The sequence below is a fragment of the Nannobrachium achirus genome (assembly GCF_963921795.1).
Source record: "Nannobrachium achirus genome assembly, chromosome: 3".
Lineage (NCBI taxonomy): Eukaryota > Metazoa > Chordata > Actinopteri > Myctophiformes > Myctophidae > Nannobrachium > Nannobrachium achirus.
The window spans coordinates 48,776,381-48,798,880 of record NC_137812.1 but is presented as its reverse complement, the minus strand read 5'-3'; the positions used below and the strand labels follow the sequence as shown (position 1 = coordinate 48,798,880).

The window sequence follows — 22,500 nt, the reverse complement described above, 5'->3', positions numbered from 1 at the left end:
TGCAGGGCACAGACATAACACACACACACACACACACACACACACACACACACACACACACACACACACACACACACACACACACACACACACACACACACACACACACACACACACACACACCTATACTGGTAGATGTGGTTTAGCAGGACCCTTTAGCTCAAACCTGCGGTTTACAACATTAGCAGGACACCACTTTCCACTTGCTTTACTAATATGTGGAGCATGTCAAAAAATCTATTTTGAGCCATAGAACACATATTTCACTTCAAAAGTTGAATAAACTCAACACAACTCAAGTTTTAACAATCTGACAAAATCCTACATTAGAAGGACATTAGATAATTCGGTTCTAAGCTCCGCCCATGTGAATTAACAGGACTAACTACATTAACAGGACAGCTGCAATTAAACACATGAAAATATGTCACTGCAGGGTATTTAAGGGTCAAATGTGATTAAATGTGACATAGCTAAACACAAACAAGGCATTCTATTGATGTTTTTAAATCTCTTCCTAAGACACATTTGTTTTTTCGCTGGCTTTTAATGTTCCTTAATTTTCCTGCGCAAATCGCTACACAGTATGTCTACACTCATGTCATCAACATGGATCTGTCCCATATAGCGCCCCCATCAGGCCGATTTTTTCAAACACATTTTTTGACACTGCTCCTACAAATTTTGCCCTAAAATCACGAAAATCGGTACACCCCACATTCTCTGAGCCAACCAAAACTATACATTGTCCACACAACTAGGAACCAATGCCAGTTACATCCGTCTTTGTGTATACATGTGACCTGACGGTCGCTTATCTCCCGATTAGGGAGTCTTACTGGTAGGCCTGTTTGTCATTTATGCACCATGTACAGCACTTCGGTCAATGTCTCTTGCCTACAGTGGTGTGTTACTGTTTCAACACCTGACTTGCCCTCAGGATCAACCATACAAGTGGAATATAAGCCAGTAAACATGCAGGACTGGAATGACATCGATACAAAGCTCACTAACTAAGTGTTGTTGGTGCCACTGAGATGGTAAACTACAATTCAATGCAATATGACTACTGTGTGTGACTTAGCAGGCCTGAGAACAGGCTGAGAGATGTGATTTCAACATCTTCAATGTTGAGCTACTGTTAATAAAGTTCTGCAGTGAACAAACTAGCATTTTCATCCATCTTGGTCGAAGGGGGACATTGAAAATGTCATGACTGAGGGGTCAATAGACTTAAGCTTTGTGAAGTTAACTTTACAGCTCGTCTGTTATTCTTGACTTCTTTAGAGATTTTCATAAGAGATTTACTGGAAGGGTTATAAGACCAAAAACTATAGCTGAAAAACACACCAATCATGAACAAGGTTCAACATTTATTTTTTGTAGGACACAGGAATGTAGCCCTGCCCCGCTGTAATCAGACAAAATTCGGGGAAGACCGCCAAAGCACCTCAGACCGTAGGGATGGGACAATATACGATATTATCGTTTATCGTGATAAAAAACACTCACAATAATCATATTGTGGAGATTTAATTTATCGTGATATCATCCTCTGTCATACACTGGGATCAATTCACCTTTTATTTGCCGAGCTGCATATCCAGTACTATTTAAACCCTCTATAATTGGTAAAAGGTACATAATATATGTACTTGATACAGTAGTTTTTCACTCTCTACCAAATCTCTTTGCCAAAAAATAGACGATCTACAAGCTCACAATGCTTCGTGCTGCGAGCTTGTAGATCTGCATGATTACTGCATGATTGATCTGTCGCAAAGCCCTCTCCCTAACTGTGAGGATTGGACGACAGCGTAGCAAAACACTTCCACCCAAAGTTGGCTCCCATAACCCGCTAAAAAGCCCGTACCTTGGCCCCCCATCGACCGGGAGAGACGGGGCCAGCACCCAGGGGGTACCCAGGGGCCCAGCCACCGCCAGGGCTCCCCACGGACCCCCTGGGAAAAAAATATGGGAAAATAGTCAAAAGTAGCCGATCATAAATGTGACCCGATTAGGGAGTCTTACTGGTATATAGGCAAATTAATATCAAAAACATTTATATTACATTATTACGGCCATGGTGAAACGTTGCTGCTGGGGGACCTGCTACAGTGATTATAGCTACCCAGAACATTTGAAGGGAGCATTTTTCAAATCATTTTCCGAAACCAAAATCTGCCTTAGACTGCAGCCTGTCGATTGTAGGTATAAATTATCGATACATTTGTTGTTTTTGGGTCAGTTTTAAGTGCACTGCAATTAAGCAATGACATTGTTTTTTCCAGCGGGTAAATGCACAGGAAGAAAAATTAAGTGAATCTTTAAAATATAGCAGATCCACAAGTCTAGGTATGCAGGTCGCCGGTTCGATTCCCAATCCGGACGACCTTTGCCACATGTCATTCCCCATCTCTCTCCCCATTTCCTGTCTGTCTACTATCCTAACAAATAAAGGCATAAAAAGCCCAAAAAACTAATCTTAAAAAAAAAGAAAGTCAGGTCTGAGATTTATCACCCAGCCCTACTTTAATGTTGAGTTACATGTTGTATGACATCATTTTTGTAGCTGCAAGGAATAATTATGGCAATTATAATTTGATAATTGATTTGCAGTATCTCATAAGCTACAGTGCGTTACTGCATCCCCATTATTCAGTTGCCTGCAAATGTATAAATAGGCTACTTTTTCCAGAATTATGTTTAATACCAGCGTTAGTCCAGAAACCCCCACATTTACATAAATCAAAACATCTATGTTCAATAAAGTAGTAAATGAGGATCTCCCTCAATTGATCTTTTCGAGAAATTAAATAAAGGTTGAATGAATGCAAATCTTTTGTATTGCTAAATGCTCATTATGTCCCCGAACATGCCATGACAAGGCAAATGTTTTCTTTGGATATTAATGTTATCACCACCGGCACCACCAAGATGGTTACTTTGTCAACTATCATTATTCTGATATTGCTACCATGCTGTTATGTAAAAATGTTCATATTCTGTTCACACAGTGGTTCTCAAAGTGAATTCCAGGTTGGAATCCACTTTGAGAACCACTGTTCAGGCCCAGGGACTCTGACACTGTTGTTTTTGACAACAAATTTTGATTTAGTTTTGAATAAAATGTCATTTAATTTTAGTCATAATTTAGTGACCTGAAGAGTTTTAGTTTTAGTCTAATTTTAGTCGACTAAATATCATAAATTTTTAGGCGACTAAATCTACAGTTCATTTAGTCAACTAAAATGTATTTTGGCAGGCCTTGATGGCATCGTAATGAGTGATTTTACACTTGGTTGTGTGCTGAAAATAGCAGATCTACAAGCTCACAACGCGTTGCGCGACACGTTGTGAGCTTGTAGATCTGCTATTTTCAGCACGCAACACTTGAGAACAACCAAACATAAAATGACTCTCTACTCCACTAGTCCCTGCCTAACGTTTTAGTCTAGTTTTGATTTTGTTGACGAAATTGTCAATATAATTAGTCTTAGTTTTAGTCATCACAGCTTAGTTTTTATTTAGTTTTTGTCAGTGAAAGAAATGCAATCGACAAATACTTTTCGTCATAGTTTTAGTCAACAACATCTACACTGCTCTGACAGTACAAATGGAACCAAATGAACACTAAGTCTCATGATGCAAGGTTAAATTAACATTATCTGTCTGTCTGTCTGTCTGTCTGTCTGTCTGTCTGTCTGTCTGTCTGTCTGTCTGTCTGTCTGTCTGTCTGTCTGTCTGTCTGTCTGTCTATCTGCCTGCCTGTTTGTCTGCCGATTGTTAACCAATTTGAGTTAAGCTCTCCTCCACTCTTTTCAAAGATTTCACCTTGTGCAGGGAAACCCTTTCACTCATTCTTTCCACTGTAGCCCACTTGCTGATTACTAGCTTGCAATGCAATCAGCCACTGATCAAATTCACCTGTGCTGCCTGCCCATCCCCCATCCCCCATCTCCCTCACTGCACTCACTCAAAACTGTGTGAGTGAGAAGCTGCCCCTCCCCCCACAGTCAGTTGGTTTGTTTGTATGCAGTCTGTACAAGGCAAGGCTTTAAATACTGTGAATATGTGTGAAAGTAAATCCTACGTGTTACTTTATGCTTAGGGTAGGTAGTCTTACTAGTGACTATATACAAATGGAACCAAATGGAACTCATAATCTGTGTAATCTATGCACATGGTTTATTTTTTTGTTCTGGTTAGTTAAAGCAGTGGTTCTCAACCTCTGGGTCAGGGAATTATTTTGGGGAGGGGGTCCCCAGATGATTATCTAAATGACTGTGCACCATTGCTTTCTCTCTGAACAGTAAACATACAGCATAAGGTTTAAGTGTAAGGGTATCTTCAGATTTCTAAAGTACCCTTCCGTAATCAATGGGGGCAATTTACCCCTTTTTGTGCAGATATATGACCGATTTGTTGCATGTCTGAGTCATCATGACATCACTGAGATGCCATAGACTCCTACCTACCCACTGTCTGACGTGACCTACCACTGCCAGATGCACTCACGCACACGCGCACACACGCACCTCATCCCGGATTGTATAACAGATTTCTTAAGCCCGGTTCACAATGCAACATGCTAGCCCAGATGATCCTTTTGCCGTCCTATAACCTAAAAGCCTAACATGGGTTGTGACAGCACTGAGAGTAGAGACGTGCTACAGCCAATCAGAGAACAGGACAGGTGGCTTGTTTGATTTAATTCACACATTATTTTCTTTTGTATAATTAAAAGACTGTTTGTCTGTCTGGATCAATCCAGTGATATAACTTTAATAATTCTCGTGGGCGAATCCAGGTGTGACAGAACACTCTCAATGGAGCTATTGTAGTCCAGCCTGAGGATGCAGTAGCCTAGACTCCGAACCTCTTCAGGCGATAAAAGCAATATAGTTGCAAATTCTTTATCCTCACGTGCGTTGTGTCCCACTTGAGCTCCTCTTTATTGTGTACTTCAAGGAACTTGTGTACTTCAAGGAACTTTAAATCCCTGCTCCCTCAAGCAAGGAGATGAGGATTAGATTTGAGTCTGGAGGAATCAAGCAGGTTAGACTGATTGTAGTCCGAGCATTTCAGGCAAAAAAGTGCGCGATTCCATCAAAATACTGCACAAACTGGCCGGACTATAGTAACATTGTGTCACATATGAGGAAATGGCATATTCGGGACAACCTTGGTAGTAGGCTAATAAGGCTATGCTTTATTCAAGCCAAACGAGACACTCTATTTGGTGCTTTATGATCCCACAGGGAATGCTACAATGTGTCAATCAGTGTCATCACCGATAAACAAACTTTTACTGCACTGTTTTTACAGTACAGTAAAAGTACAGACAGTACAGTACAGACAGTACAGTTCAGTGATAAAAGGTCAAGGTCACAAGCTTATTTAGAATAATTTGACCTTAGAATTGTAGTAAGCTACTTTGGTGTCATATACTGTATCTGAAGGCTAGTGAAGTCACTGATCTACAAGATGTACACACAATTCGTAACACAAGAATTTTGCCTATACTGTGTAATACTGTGTAGAGGAATAATTCTAGAATCAGTATCGGGATTTAAAGGGATATTCCATTTAAAAAAACTCATGGGTCTGCCTCCCCAGGCTCAGGGCCTCTCCCCACACACACCCATTGTAACTTCAAACTCCATTATATTTTTTTCTGGTGACTCATACTACCCTCCTAATACATGAGCAGGCCATGTTTTTTTTCGATACAATTTTTCATTTATTTGTAATAATTTTAATTTTTTAAATTTTTCCAAAGAATTATTAAAAATAAATGAAAAGGGTTATTGAGAAAACACGGCCTGCTCACGTATTAGGAGGGTAGTATGAGTCACCAGAAAAAAATAGTGTGTGTTTTTAATGAGGTTTGAAGTTACAATGGGTGTGTATGTGGAGAGGCCCTGAGCCTGGGGGGAAAGATAACATTTACATCAAATATATAAATATTAAAAACTGTTCAGGGTGTTCATAAAAGCCTGATTAGATGATAAAGTGACCAAAATGATCTGTAGGCTTGAACTTAATTAGCATTTTTACCCAAGGGTAAAAATGGTGCCTGGGTTCCTGCCTACTCCGGTATGTCGGAGTTAACTTAAACTCATATGTACTGTACATGATGTCATGGTCATGATGTGGTCATGTGATACTGTATATAGGAGCTACGCTGATCAGCATACATGACTGTGCAGAGCTGCTACCAGTGGTGCTTTGGGGTTTTCTTTTCAGGGCGGATGGTCATTTATTGACGTCACATGCACGAGCGCCTTTAGATGTGTGCGTGCTAACTAAAAGTTTGCTTTGAACAAATCTCATCTATCACAGTAATGGAGCCAGGTAGCCTGAGACACGCACCTACAGTAGGTGTTAAAGTAGCCTATCCATATGAATAGGGGGGTATGTGCAAGCCCACCACTCACTGCCTGCCTGGTAAACCTGTTATGCGAATAGCCATTTGATTACCATGGTCATCACTTGTATAGCTACACATTTTTAAAGTGACAGTTTAAGTACTTTCTAATACCTCTAGAGTGACAGTTTAAATTAAACATTGGCCAAATTGACAAATATTATGCAGAAATTGTGAAAATAGCCAATCTACATCCTCGTGAGCATGTAGATCTGCTATTATTATTAATTTAGGGGGTTGTGTCCTGAAAAGGTTGAGAACCACTGCATTAATCCATTTAGGCCTGGGCCGATTCTAAAAATGCCTTTTAAATCCGGCCAAGATTTTCATTAAGAAAACAAATGCAATTCATTAATAAAAAATAGAAACATGTAAGAACCACAAAATGTACAGTCAATTGGATGAGTGGTTTGTAAAATATGCATAGCCTCCTTGGAGTGAGCTAAAATGTTGGCAAACTTGGAAAATGGACATTAATATAAACGTGATTTTTTGGGGACGTTTTGATTAATTATTACACAAAATAACAATACAACAATTGCAATATCTGGTTAAATTTGTATAATTAAGAAACATTGTCTGTATGTTATGCAAATCATGTTGCAGGCCCATGGTGTGGCAAACCACCAACATGGTAGACCCCTGAACAGTGTTTATGCCAAGTTTAGTGTGGATTGGAGCAACGGTGTGCCTGTGGCAGCCAGGGGCCCCTGGGAGCCACATTGGGCCCCTTGTGTTGCTATTATAATGGCCGACCCCTGAACGGTGTTTGTTCAATCAAGTTTAGTGTGGATCGGAGCAATGGTATGCCTGTGGCAGCCAGGGGCCCCTGGGGGCCACATTGGGCCCCTTGTGTTGCTATTATAATGGCCGACCCCTGAACGGTGTTTGTGCAATCAAGTTTAGTGCGGATCGGAGCAACGGTGTGCCTGTGTCAGCCAGGGGCACCGGGGGCCACATTGGGCCCCTTGTGTTGCTATTATAATGGTAGACCCCTGAACGGTGTTTGTGCCAAGTTTAGTGTGGATCGGAGCAACGGTATGCCTGTGGCAGCCAGGGGCCCCTGGGGGCCACGTGGGGCCTGTGGTGTTGCTATTATAATGGCAGACCCCCAGAACGGTGTTTGTACAATCAAGTTTAGTGTGGATCAGAGCAACGGTGTGCCTGTGGCAGCCAGGGGCCCCTGGGGGCCACATGGGGCCCTTGGTGTTGCTATTATAATGGCAGACCCCTGAACGATGTGTGTGCCAAGTTTAGTGTGGATCGGAGCAACGGTGTGCTTATGGCAGCCAGGGGCCCCTGGGGGCCACATGGGGCCTGTGGTGTTGCTATTATAATGGCAGACCCCTGAAGAGTGTTTATGACTAACGTTATTCACCCAAAATGCTATGTCATTGAAATGTTCATAAAAACATGTATGTGCATTAACAGGACTCTGACACCCAGCCAATCAGGTGCTTCAAAACATACACTGTGTGTGAATATTCATGAGCTTGTGTATGAACATGCAGTAGCATTACACAACCTATGGGGGCGCTGTTCAGACACAAAAAAGTCGGGTGTATGTGTATTAACAGGACATCAAAAAAGAAAGGTGGATTTGGGCTCTCTAGACCAATAGAAACACTTCTGCTATTTCAGAATTGTCCATGAATTAGCAGGACACCAGTCCTGTCCTGCTAATCCAAAATGTCCTGTTAGTGTGGTGTGTATTCAGGCCAATTGTCCCGTTAAACCACATTTACCAACACACACACACACACACCAGTGCAGTAGTGTTATATATACACTCTCATCATCACAGGGCCATTTGTACTGTCTAAAGTGCCCCATGCTTGTCTTTGTAGTACATGGAATGTTCCTGTAAAAGCCCATCTTACTTTTTTCTGTTTTATACAACAGAGCTCATCTAATTCAACTTCAAAGGAGGCATTAGAGCCAGTGGGCCACTGAGAGGGTGTGTGTATGTGTGTGTGTGTGTGTGTGTGTGTGTGTGTGTGTGTGTGTGTGTGTGTGTGTGTGTGTGTGTGTGTGTGTGTGTGTGTGTGTGTGTGTGTGTGTGTGTGTGTGTGTGTGTGTCCGCGCCTGTATCTGGTGTCAGTGAGTCAGTGTAGATGTAAACACACACACACACACACACACACACACACACACACACACACACACACACACACACACACACACACACACACACACACACACACACACACACACACACACACAACTTGCACACAACACTCATACAGTATACTAAGCCTTAGTAACTAAGGTATATTTGCTTCTTTGGCGCGTGCGTGTGTGTCTGAGAAAGAGAGTGAGGTTTTTTTTTATCCTAGATTTTACTCTACCTGTAAGGACAAGGACATAGTTGAATGAAATGTCAGAATTGGGCATTGTCTAGTTAAAGTTAGAGACGGTGGGAGTTACACCAGATTAAATGTCCTCCTCAAAATGTATAGCAGTGTGTGTGTGTGTGTGTGTGTGTGTGTGTGTGTGTGTGTGTGTGTGTGTGTGTGTGTGTGTGTGTGTGTGTGTGTGCGTGCGCGTCTGACTAACATTAACCTCAGACTAAACAATAGCCGTAAAGCAATTTGCTTTGAGAGCGCCTTGGACAGAGCTAATCTGTTACTACTGCCAGTGTAGGCTAGGTTCCTCACATTACTTGGAACCCCCTAGCAAGCCTCTCTGTCAACCAAACGCAAGGCAACGTTGGCTTATTGCAAACAGACGTACCTGACAAAACACGACACATGATACAGCATGCGTCCCTTTATTCTCTTAAAATCTCTCTCAGACAGATAGACACACACACACGCACGCACGCGCGCGCGCACGCACGCACGCACACACACACACACACACACATTACAGTGTCATTATATATATTATTTTGTCTGTACAAAACCCCTGCATATATTGTACTTGAACTATGCACTATTTACTGTATATTTTGCTAGATTATTCTCCCTTCATATTCTATACATTCCATTTCTACTTAACCTGTGTATACCCTGTCTTCTATCTTGTTATATACTGTTAGCACAGTCTGTGTGGAGCATGTCACTTCATGCCGTGCTATGAGCTTGTAGATCTGCTATAAACATATTTGAATATTAAAGCAAAGATTTTAACAAAAATGTTTGCTTCTGGGGGTCCCTGGAACAAAATATTTTAAGCTGGGGGATCATGGCCAAATACATGTCATTTTGGGGGTCGTTGATATGAAAATATTTGGGAATAATATAGCACCCCTAGGTGGTCCTCAGAGTTACTACAGGGTGTCCTCCAAATCTTTGAGTGATAGAAACATTTTTTTCTCCTGTTATATAATAACCACTTGAACCATAGCGTCCATATTCTGAGAACTTTAGCCAAAAATAGCAGATCTACAAGCTCACAACACCTCACGCTGCGAGGCATTGTGAACTTGTAGATCGGCTATTTTCGGCAAAGAGCCTATGTGTAGAGGGGAAAAAGAGCAGACTAAGTACAGAGTGAAAGGTCAAGTTTATTAAGTATATTGACGGTTCAAGTGGTTAAATATCTGAAAACACAAATTGACATGAATCCGAAATACACTGATGATTGTGCTGTCAAACAATTAAACTATATGGAATCTATGATAAGGTTGTGGGGGTCCCTGCTTCATCTCTCTCAACTAAGGGGTCCTTGGCCTGAAAACGTTGAAGACCCCTGTCTTAATGGGTTAACCAAAGGATAATTTCTGAACTGTAAAGAGAGATGGGTCAGTGTCTTGACAGTAAATGAACAGAGTACGTACTCCTTGGTTCGCTCATGGTCACTGACTCGATGAAGTTCTGTGGGGTCATGTACAGCTGGCCTTCATACTCCACAGAGCTGAACATGCGGAAGCGGTACTCATGAGAGGACATGTACACATCTCCATCCTCAAAGTCAAATGGACGCTCCTGAAATCACACAAACACACAAATACCATACATCATGATTTATTTTTTTTACCTCTTTTTTAGTTTATCCTCATCCAGCTGCCATTTGCAATGGATTAAAAGTAAAAAAAAAGTTCTGTCTTGGATTTATTTGGTCGTCGGGATCGGTATTCAAAACCGCGACACGCTGTCAGACCGGATTACCAGCCCAGGTACCTGGACAATGGCCCAGGCTGGTGTCTTGAATTCTGAGCAATTGCTTACTTCACATGTGTTTTTGTAGGTCAGCAGTGAGGTGCTGGAAGTGAAAATCCCATACATTTTCTGCATAGAGGATTTCATTATAATATCACTAGTAAGACGCGCCAATTCTCGGCCATCTGGCCAGTGATGTATATCGGACCAGTTACCCATATATGGAGACCCCTGGTACCCATATATGGAGATCCATGTACTGTATATGGAGATATGCTGTGAGAGCCCAAACATGCTTGCTCAGTTATTCGTTATTTGAAAGTCCTATGACGTCTATGACATCTGACATCATACCCTTTTATGCCCATATGGAAATCCCTGTCAGTAGAACCAGCCACACAGATATGGGCTGTTTTGGCCATCTGTCTTGGCCATATTATGTTGCTATGTGGCCTCCATATATGGGCATTCCCATATGAAGTCCTGTTTGCGACCGTCAGGTCGCAGTTACTATCAAAACCTCCACCGGCTGTCTGTCACACACCGGCTGTCTGTCACATCATGTCACATCGCGTTGCGTCACACTTTTCCCATACTCATTATCTCCGCCACCGTTGCCCCTATCCACGCCACACTTTGCACACACACTCCTTGGCTGCCAAACCACAACCTCCACCCCATTTCTGACATGCCCCTCTTCTAGCGCCACCATGAGGCCGATTCTTGCAAGACACATTTTTGGACTTTAAGTACTGTTTAGTCCCGCATAGACCCGCTAATATGTCTTGTACCACACAATCCTTCTTCTTCTTCTTCTTCTTTTTCATAATTTGGGATTATGCCCAAATATGGATATGCCCGACCTCTGCCTGACTCAGCGCCACATGCCAATATGGACATGCCTGACCTCAGCCCAAATCTGCGTTGTACGCAATCACTGTTGTACGCATTGACACGTGGTCAGAGTCAGAGATGCAGATATTCGTGGTTTTCCGATTCTCGAAAACTGTTGGTCATATCGAATTGCCATTACACTGGACACACCTCGGGGTCAATTCATATTTTTATTATGTTACTGATCTATTACAAAATGCTTATAATGAGTTATGATTATAGTTACTGTATAAAGCATCTTGAGTATTTATGAATGCTTATAACTAATTATACAGTGTTATAATCAGCTTATATTGCATGATAATTGTGCTCATAATGCATATGCCGTCTTCATAGAAAGTGCTCATAAAGATTTTCAAGGATCAAATTTTTTATGTCACCTTCCCAGCCCTTACATCTATCAATTCAATTAAAATGTTCAAGGAGCTTTATTGGCATGAGAATCGCCAAAGCAAGTGTCAAAATATAATAAAAACAGTTGAAAATGGGGAACATAATACAGTTGGATTTGGTACAGCATTGTATAATAAACAGAGCTATGTCTGATTTTGTCGTTGTGTACAGTATATACAGGGTATGAAGCTTTTTGGAACAAATAGCAGCATTTCTTTTTTCTCAATAAGATTTCAATATTATAAAAAAAGAAAATCTAATCTATACATTCAATACATCTCTGTAGGCATACCGTATCTACTTTCTGCCTCTGTCTGTCATTCTGTCTGTCTGTCTGTCTGTCTCAACTGTTCATCCAATCAACTGCACACTGTGTATTGCTGAGGACCCAATGACGTGCAGTGTCCAGTGTGAAGTTGACATGGCACTGCAATACCAGGAGCCATGCAAGCAATCAGCCATTCTCAACGGGCTGAACACGTGCAAACTATTTAACACAGAGAAATCTCTGCTGCTCACTGTGCAGACAGCAGAATCTAACTGTATCTCCCTCCTGTTGTCTTTGAACCTCCATAATGAGAAGATCCAGCTATTCTTAGCATCAACTCTTTAGACTCTGAGATGCTGAGTAGTCAGCAGCTCTGGCACGGTACAATGAGGGTAGCGAGAGCATGCATGCACATGCGCTTGTGGGCAAACACACACGCACACAAGCACGCGCGCACGCGCGCACGCACGCACGCACGCACACACGCACACACACACACACACACACACACACACACACACACACACACACACACACACACACACATGTGTTGTGGGTATACACACAATTGCACACATACTGTACCTCAACACTCCTTTCAACTTGATTAGCATTTCTCTCTTGCTTGTTCTCTCTCTGTCTGTTTATCTGTCTGTCTGTCTGTCTGTCTGTCTGTCTGTCTGTCTCTCTCTAAAACCCATCAGCTTGATTAGTAAGTGAGAGTGGCTGTGCCAATGATTGTGCTTCATGCAAGCTGTATAATTAGCAGAGTGGCTTCCAAATGTAAACCTGCTTGGCTGCAGGGCTCGGCTCTGCTCAGCTAGCATGCTTATTAGCATACGGATTCATTCATAAAGCTTTGATGCTTGCCTTCACCAAGGGCGCTCATGGAGCCATAAATAGGAAGCGAGGGGGTTGGCTTCTTATGGTGCATTGGAATGCCTGTGGCTTTGTCCCTGGATAATTAATCAAGTTTATAAAGTTATAGCGCTAGGTTCATAAACTGCTACAAGCTAGCTCCTATGAAGAAGAACATTTTGGAAGCTGTTTGGAAATGAATACATTGTGTTTTAGGGGTACAGTACAACCTGTAGGCTTTTGTATTTTGGAATTACTCAACAAAATGTATGAGAATTGGATAATTTAATTGTTGTCACTTGGAGAACATAAAATCTAATTTAACAGCCTGAAATAAATGCATTTTGTAGACTATAGTAGCCGTTTTTACCTCCTTTTCTCCCCAAATTAGTCGTTATGCAGATTAATTCCTCCCCACACACATTTCTGTGTTGTTGTCACTACTCTGTTGTATCCTATTGACTCACCTGCCAGTGAGGAGCCCCCACCAGGAGGATGTAGGTTGTAGGGCCTTCGTGCTACTCCTCCTGCCCCAACGCTCCCCGCTGACAGGTGCCATCTCAGCCAAAGCCATCTCAGACAAATAAAGCCGGATGCACCACAGTGGATTCAAACCCACAACCATGTTGTGGGTAGCACTGCTAGCACTGTGCCACCTGAGTGCTAGCTGCGTAATTTTAGAGGGAGGGCAATCTCTTTTGGCGTCCCAGTCCCGGAGACGTGTCCACCTGTGATATCACCTTTGATGTCACAGTGATGTGTCAAGGGAACCAACCCATAGACTGTAAAAATGTGTACACACACAGAGACAAGCTGTGACATTTCTCATGGTAAACTGCGACCTTCGGTCGCAAAAACCTCCACCGGCTGTCTGTCAGTCAGTATCTCCGTCTGTCCGTAACGTCACACTTTTGGCCCTACTCTTATCTCCGTAGCCCCTATCCATGCCAAACTTTGCACACACACTCCTTGGCTGGCAAACCACAACCTCCACCCCTGATTTCTCACATGCCCCTCTTCTAGCGCCACCATGAGGTTGCTTTTTGCAGACACCATTAATGTGTACACATGCGACCTGACGGTCGCTTATTTTATCCGATTAGGGAGTCTTACTGGTAATAAATATAGAGAGAATGGACCCTTACGGGTCCATTTGGTTTCATTTATATACTGTCAGAGTTGAGTGGAGACCTTGACATTTTAAAGTTTGAGAGCTACTGATTTAGACCAAAATGCAGGTTTAAATTGATTTCTGCAATGAATCTCTGTATTAACGATTAAACAGGATTTTTTACAAGGCTCCCTCAATTGTATCACGATATATACGATACCTCTGAAAAGGCATATCGTGGAGACATTGTATCGTCTCAACGATAATTATCACCATATCGCCCACCCCTAGGCCTAATTGACACATTCTGCGTCACAGAGTTTGTTCATGGACACGCTGGGCTCCAAGTCATGAACGAGCACTTCCGCTATGAACGCGCAGTCAATTCAAAGGAGCCAAGATGTGCATTGGGCGCGACGTTGATGTAGTGGTTAGTGCATATGCCCTTCATGCGGAAGGTGAGTGGTTCAAACCCTGCCTATAGGCTGACGTCAGCAAGGGGGAGAAGATGACAGCCTGTTACTTATGGCCTCCCATAAGTAACAAGAAATCTTGTGAAATCAAATGTCGCCAACCAATCATCAATGATGATGATACACGAAAGAAGGAGATGTGCGTTCATGTTTCTGGCCCCAACTCTAAAAAAGCTGCAGTACCTCAGACTGCCACCATATCAATTTGACTTCAGTCTTGGGTCCAACCCTACAAGATACAATTGCTGTGACGAGAGTCACACTTCCAAATGTATTCTGTCTTACCATTTGAATGTTCCCCATTCAAGTCAATGGGGAAAATAAATTCACAAAAAATGTATGGCCATATACTGTATATGGAGATCTCTGTGTCAGTCCTTGTCCCTTTTATACCCATATATGGAGATCCCTGATGTCATTAATATTAAGCCCATCTTGGACTGCCCATATATGGACATACTGTGTCAGTCATGTGGTCTATGATGTCAGACATCCAAGTCAATGGAGAAAATATATTCACAAATACATTTATATAAATTCAACTACCGGTATACTAGTAAGAAGCCTCGGGCCTTAGAGGGCGAGGTCGCGCCAATTCTTGGCCATCTGGCCAGTGATGTATATCGGACCAGGTACCCATATATGGAGACCCCTGGTACCCATATATGGAGATCCATGTACTGTATGGAGATATGCTGTGAGAGCCCAAACATGCTTACTCAGTTATTCGTTATGTGAAAGTCCTATGACGTCTATGACATCTGACATCATATCCTTTCTGAGTAGAACCAGCCACACAGATATGGGCTGTCTTGGCCTTTGGCCATATATGGATTCTGTTAGTGTGGTATGTGGCCAATGTGACATTCCCATATGAAGTCCTGTTAGATATGGGCTTAATATTGATGACATCAGGGAACTCCATATATGGGCATAAAAGGGATTCTGTTAGTGTGACATCACAGTGAAGCCAGAGCGTGATGTCAGAGCGGCAAACCCATTCTGTCAGAGTGGTTCCCCTGACATCACAGTGACATCAGAGCATGATGTCAGAGCGACAAACCCATAGAACCACAGTGTCAGGTGTGACAGACAGATAGACAGAGATACACACATACGGACAAGCTCTGTGACCGTTCACATACTAATTTGCGACCTACGGTCGCAATAACGTATCTCTTAGCAAAATGCACCCTTACTGTACGTGTCCCAATGAAGCCGGTCGATTTGACATATGGCCCAAGTGCGTGCCACCAAAACGCAAAAAAAAAAAGTTTATCTGGAAAGATGGAAGGAATTGATTGATTGATTGAAGACTTTATTAGAAGTTTGCATAGGAAAAGGTACAGTTTCATGACGGTACAGTTCACTGGTACAAGGTCTACTAAAAGGAGATCCTAGAAAAGACTACGCTTATTTCTACAGGAAACCATTTAAGTATCTCATATAGAATAAAGCCGGACAAATAGCTAAGCTAAATAGTATTTTGTTGCTCATATTAACCTTCCTAGACTAAGGAAGTATTACGTTGTTTTTTTATTAGCACATTATAGGTGGGACGACATCATCAGCTTGTGTCTGGAGTGGTCCCTATTGAGTGAAAGATTAACTATTTCTAAAAGAAATTGAATATTTACGGTGTTTTCAACATTTTATTTTAGTTATAATGGCAATTATAATTGTGTTAATCCTTTTTACAGTAGGCTGACTTGTATGTCTTCATGTGACTTTAACACCTCATCATCATCTCATGTCATCTTTCTAATGAATTAACATGCTAATCAACGTTTGATGTAGTTTGATAACAATAGCTGCATCTTATATTATGTTAATTCATTAGAAAGATGACCCAAGACGATGATGAGGCGCTAACAGAAACTCACCTCTATGCATTCACATGCCATTTGATGTACTTCAGTAACAATAGCTGCACCTAATAGACGATGATGAGGTGTTAATGTCACATGAAGACAATTAAGTCAGCCTACTATCACTTTAAGAACAGTGACAGCTCTTGCTATATAAAAGTAAAGGAGCAGGAACTCGGCTTCACTATCGCGGCCAGAAGCTATATGAGACACCTTACAGAAACTCTGATGGACCTGGACTACACTGATGACATCTGCCAGCTATCTGACCATGTAAAGCAGGCACAGGAGCTCTTAACCAGAGTGGAGGTTATAACCTATAAAATCCGCCAAGAACATCGCCCCAAACAACAACAGAAGGCAATGTGCTAAAGGAGGTCAGTGACTTTAAATACCTAGGCGCATGGGTCTGCAATGCATATTTCACTCAATAGGGAAAACTCCCATTGCAAGTTGATGATGACATGTGTCCTTGTGTGGGCCAGCCCTATGGAATGTATGGATGTACAATAACAATATTTAGCTCATATTAAGTAGTATTACGTTTTCTTTTTTTATTAGCACATGAATTCCATATATTCCATAGGCTGGACGACACATGGACAAATGACATCATCAACTTTTGTCAGGAGTGGTCCCTATTTTGAGTGAAAGATTAAACTGTTTATAAAATAAACAAAATATTTACAGTGTTCTCAATATTTTATTTTAGTTATAGGGCAAATATAAACGTATTAAGGCTTATTAGCCAGGGATCCTTTTAAGGTCATAGGCTGACTTGTCTTCATGTGACTTGAACACCTCATCATCGTCTCATGTCATCTTTCTTCTTCTTTCATGTGAATTAACATGCTAATCAACATTTGATGTAGTTCGATAACAATAGCTGCATCTTAGCATGTTAATTCATTAGACATTTTGACCCAAGACGATGATGGGGCGTTACAGAAACTCACCTCTATGCATTCACATGCCATTTGATGTACTTCAATAACAATAGCTGCACCTAATAGACGATGATGAGGTGTTAATGTCACATGAAGACAATTAAGCCAGCCTCCTATCACCTTAAGAACAGTGACAGCTCTTGCCATATTTCTCAGGGAAGGCAAATGTTGCTATGATGTATGCTGTTCGCCTGTTCCTTAAAGGGGCCACACCATGCTTTTAAAAATATATATTTTATATAAATATTGGTCCATAATACAGTTTTATACAGGTTTTAGCCTAAACAACCACTCAGATATTGAAATGTCATGTTCTGTCTGTCTCTAATTCCAAGCCATTTCAGATACAATACAAAAATGCCCTTTGTTGGCAAAGGGGCGCTGTTTTTGGGCTAAAACGATACAGAGAAGATACCATGGCACCATGCTAATCTTCTCTGTATCGTTCCAATTTTAGCATGGCACCATGCTAATCTTCTCTGTATCGTTCCAATTTTAGCACCACTTTACCTCATGGTTCCACCTCATATATATAGTCTCAATAGAATATTCACCATATTCCTGGCCCTCTCTATGGAGGCTGCCATTTTCTTTTACAGAGGGCGGCACAGGGCGCTAGAGAGTTTTTCTCTGTGTGCTGCTTCAAAAACATCCTTTCACTTCCTCCCAAGTCTAAGAACAAGAGATCCCAAGTAAGGAAGTGACAGGGAATTGTCTGTTGCCAGATATTGCCAAAGAAACAAGCGGCCAGGTCTATGAATAATAAGCCCAATAGAATTAACTAGGTTCAGTTTTACTACTTTACATTTACATTTGAAAATAGCAGATCAGCAAGCTCACAATGTGTCACATTGCGACACATTGTGAGCTTGTATATTTGCTATTTAAAAAATATTGAGGAAAAAAAACGAAACAACACAAATCTGTGTGGCGGTCCCTGGCACCACATATTTTCAGATGGGAGTCTGCGACTGTGGACAAATATGTTAATCTGGGGTCCTTGATATGAAAAGATTTGGGAACCACTGGTTTAAAAAAATATTAGAAAGTAAGCCCAATAACCAACTACACAAATTGCTTATTATAAGCAGACATGGCAACACCAGAGCGCAGAGCCCAGAGCGCCTCTACTGACACTTTAATGCAAGGAAACCAAATGATGTTTTTTATTTTCTTTCAGGATATGAACAGGAAGCCGGGGGCGGGGTCAGGAATATGGTGAATAGCCTCCCAAAAAGTACCGCCCCCTTCTCGACCGGGCCCAATAGGAAATGAGCCCCCTGTGACATAGAATGGGGCCGATTTCAAAAAAGTTCTACGGTTGGAAAACCATAGAAAGTCCACTTTGATGTCAACCTAGAGAACAATTTGGAATGTCAGTTCAGTCCCAGTATATTGTGCCTCTTAAACATGTACCTATGTTTTTCCAGAGCTCTTTTTAATTTTGTTTTTCCTGAGATTGCCTTTTAATTTGTTAAACATGGATAATGCTCCTTGGACTTATGACAGTCATTTAGTTTCAGCGCACAAATCGTTTCAGTACTGTTCAGACACGCCCATTCAGAAAATCACTGAGATGAAAGGCAAGGCTTAGAGTTAATGAATTGGGTTTTTGGGGGGGCTGGAAGAGACACTGGGAAGACCAAAAAACAAGTAAAAATAATTCATGGTGTAGTTCAATCCCGGTCGGTCATTGCCAACTCAGTTTATTAGCACGGCTTGAGTTGTGTGATATAAGTACCTGGACCCATACCAATCCATCCCAGCACATTGAAAATGGGATAGACACCCTGGTGTGACAGTCTTAAACAGAGCTTTGCACGAACATGCTCAAAGTAACTGTCACAAAGTAACTTTTAGCCTAACAGTGTGGTAGAATATTTTGATAGAACGTTCCTCTCTTTCAGCGTTGGTGGAGCATCTCCCCATCACTCTAATGAACAAACCGCCACTGCTAGCTTATAATCAAGAGTTAAATGACTTATGTTTCAACAGAATTCATAAAAACCTTGCCTTACATAATCACTACATTAGATAAATAAAATAGAAACCGTAACGTACAGTACAGTGATCTTGAAATAAATACAGCAACTGCTGCTTAAAACCATCTGTGTCCTAGCGATATTCAGAAAATCAAGGAGGACTTCAAATCAAAGCACAACTCATTGTTGTACATAATTATATAATAACTAGACACAGTGGAGACTTCCATTGTTAACCACAAGCTGACCCATAGCAACAAGGAAATGTTTTTCCCCTATAATGCTGTCAGCTGATTGGGTGGCTGAATATTGTTATCCCATAGCTAAATCAGTAAAAACAATTACTTACTTATTACTTAAGACAAAGGTGAAATCACACTAGCTTGACAGGGTCACTGGAAACTTCAGCTGACATCATACTTTTCTATCTGTTTCCTTGAGGTTCAATTTGTTCTAAACTAATAGGCTACTGAAAAACTAAAAGAAATAATCAGGTCAGGTCACTCTCCAATTAAAATATTTATGTTTCAATATACAAAAAGAAAATACCCCTAACATATAGGCTATACATTGTATACAATAACGATATAATATATTTTGTACCATGGAAATATCTTTTCAAATCCGTTGTCTGTTTGTACACATTATGTCCACCCATCCCACATTGGCCAAGCTTTGCAGGACAATATATTATTGTGTACAAAAGTGCTGTGTTGTTTTTATTATTGAGTGAAGAAGGTAGTCTAGCTAGCCTGCTGTTATTTCAGCACCAGCTCAGGTGGAGAGCGACTCTCCTTCATCCTCATCATCACAGTCACCACCACCACCAGAACCAAACAAGCCAAGCAGTGTGAGCCAGCTGTTTCCATGGGCTGGTTGTTTGGGAATGAATGACACATTCATGAATGACACGTCCATAAAAAACTCCAAGGCCTGCTCAGCCACTGTAGGTCTGCCAGTCAGGAAATTCAGTGGGGAAAAGTCACAGAGCCTTCCTCAAAGATACCCCTCTCGGTCTGTCTCTCCGTCTGTCTGTCGCTCTGTCTGTCTGTCTGTGTGTGTCTCTCTGTCTCTCTCTCTGTGTCTCTGTGTCTCTGTCTCTCTCTCTCTCTCTCTCTGTCTGTCCGTCTGTCCGTCTGTCCGTCTGTCTGTCTGTCTGTCTGTCTGTCTGTCTGTCTCTCTCTCTCTCTCTCTCTCTCTCTCTCTCTCTCTCTCTCTCTCTCTCTCTGTGTGTGTCTCTCTCCCCGTCTGACTGTGTCTCTCTGTCTCTCTCTCCCCGTCCGTCCGTCCGTCTGTCTGTCTGTCTGTCTGTCTGTCTGTCTGTCTGTCTGTCTGTCTGTCTGTCTGTCTGTCTGTCTCTCTCTCTCATACTAAAGTGGAAGAAAGTAGTAGGCGTATTCGACATTTAACACCAAATGCATTTACAGATACACTACAATGTGGTGTTCCGCAGAATCCAGAGCCCCCGTGTGTCGCTGTATATTATTCAATGTGTGGTTGTTCCGTTATAAACAAACATGCGTCAGTCAGTCAGGCTAATAGCAGCGGACGGAGTCCTCCTACCTTCTCCTTGGCTTCCACTGCGGGGATGGACGGCAGCAGATCCAGCCCGTTGATGCTGCGCTTGTTTCCCCCCGTCCTGCCTCCGCTGCTGCTGCTGGTCATATGGTTGTAGAAGTAGAACGCCACGGCGCCTCCCGCTGCCAGAGACACCCCGACGGACACACACCTCCGTGCCTTCACTCTCCCGGCCGTCTGACTCCCGATCAGCTCGGTTCCGACCGCTGGCCAGAGGTTCAGCTTGCTGGCCAGCGCTGCCACTCTGCGGAAAGCGGCCATTGCTGCTGTTGTGTTGTGTATGTTGCTGTGTGATGGGAAATGAATGATCGCAGCCAAGCAGGCAGGCAAAAAAAAAAAAAAAAAAAACAGGAGCGTGTTCTCTGGTTTCATCGCGAGATGTGCGACCGTCACTCTCACTGCGTCGTGGCTCAGCATCTCTGTAGGTGCTGAGGCTGAGAGCAAAGTCCCAGACACTTTGAACCAGGGCCAGGCAATAACCTAAAGGTACATTTACAATTTTTAGGTGTTTGTACTTTACTCGAGTATTTCCAATCTCCAATACTTTTACTTCTACTCGACTACATGTCGCATCCAAATATTGTAGGCTTACTACTTTTACTCAACTACATTTATTTGGAAACTTAATAGGCTCTAATAGTTACTTTGAAGATAGACATGTATAATATTACAAACATACATTTACCACTTCAGCCCTATTTATTTTATACATAGGCTAACCTATTTGAAAATAGCTAGCTAGCTCACGATGTGCATTGTGAGCTTGTAGATATGCTATTTTCTAACATTTTGTATATGCTATATAGGCCCAGGCCTACAATACTTTCGTACTTTTACTTAACGTATTTCTATATTGCAATATATTGATAGGCCTATTGAAATTGAGTAGACCTACATTTCCCACCATTGCTGTAACGGTTGACTTGGACATTGGCCTATTTGAACCCATGTATGGCGAATTATAAACACAGGACTATTGATTGCTGCAAGCAAAATTCAGCATGGAGACGCTGACGCATAGCCTATATTAACAAATAATTATTCAAAAACACAAGGTGATGATGAAACCTAAAACCATTCTTGCATTAGGGGGGGAAAGCTATGAACATAAAATGTGCAACACTAAGATATGCTGGTCTGTATAGCCTATGCACTGAATTGGGCATACATAGATCTAGATGTTCAATGAAATCTTTTCACTTGCACTATCGAATTTGCAATTAGACATACGATCAAAGCGGGTATCGAGAGCAGTTATAGGCTATCAAACGAATATCAAAGAATAACTCGGCATTTAACTCCTTGCGTAATTCTACTATAAAGCCAATGGGGCTTTTCTAATGACTTTGATGCTGGGAGTATAAAGGGCTTTTTGAGAGGCCATGCCAGGCACCTGCTCAGTGTGCTCACACATAAGACATGGCGTGGATCACTCTCTCTTTGGCTCCCTTTACAAGGTTAAAAGTAAAACAGATCAAACATTGTGACCATTAGAGAACCCATAGTTAGATAGAAAATTAGTTTGGCCTACAGTTATTAGAAGAAGTCGAGCTATTAACGTTGCACTGCTCTGGTTATGTCTGTTTAGGTTATTG

The 22,500-nt window shown here is 41.8% G+C and overlaps 1 protein-coding gene across 1 annotated transcript in view; it reads right to left on the bottom strand.

The window, feature by feature from the left end:
* micu3a (mitochondrial calcium uptake family, member 3a) overlaps window positions 1–21,172 on the bottom strand; it is a gene marked incomplete at its 3' end in the record, with an annotated part of 60,947 nt that extends 39,775 nt beyond the window's left edge. The window contains exons 1-2 of the mRNA XM_080721526.1: window positions 20,891–21,172; window positions 10,212–10,359 (exon numbers count right to left, since the gene is read on the bottom strand). Of these exons, the coding sequence (XP_080577652.1) occupies window positions 10,212–10,359; window positions 20,891–21,166 (424 nt within the window). The 5' untranslated portion in view covers window positions 21,167–21,172. The remainder of the gene's footprint in view (window positions 1–10,211; window positions 10,360–20,890) is intronic.
* Window positions 21,173–22,500: the final 1,328 nt, after the last annotated feature.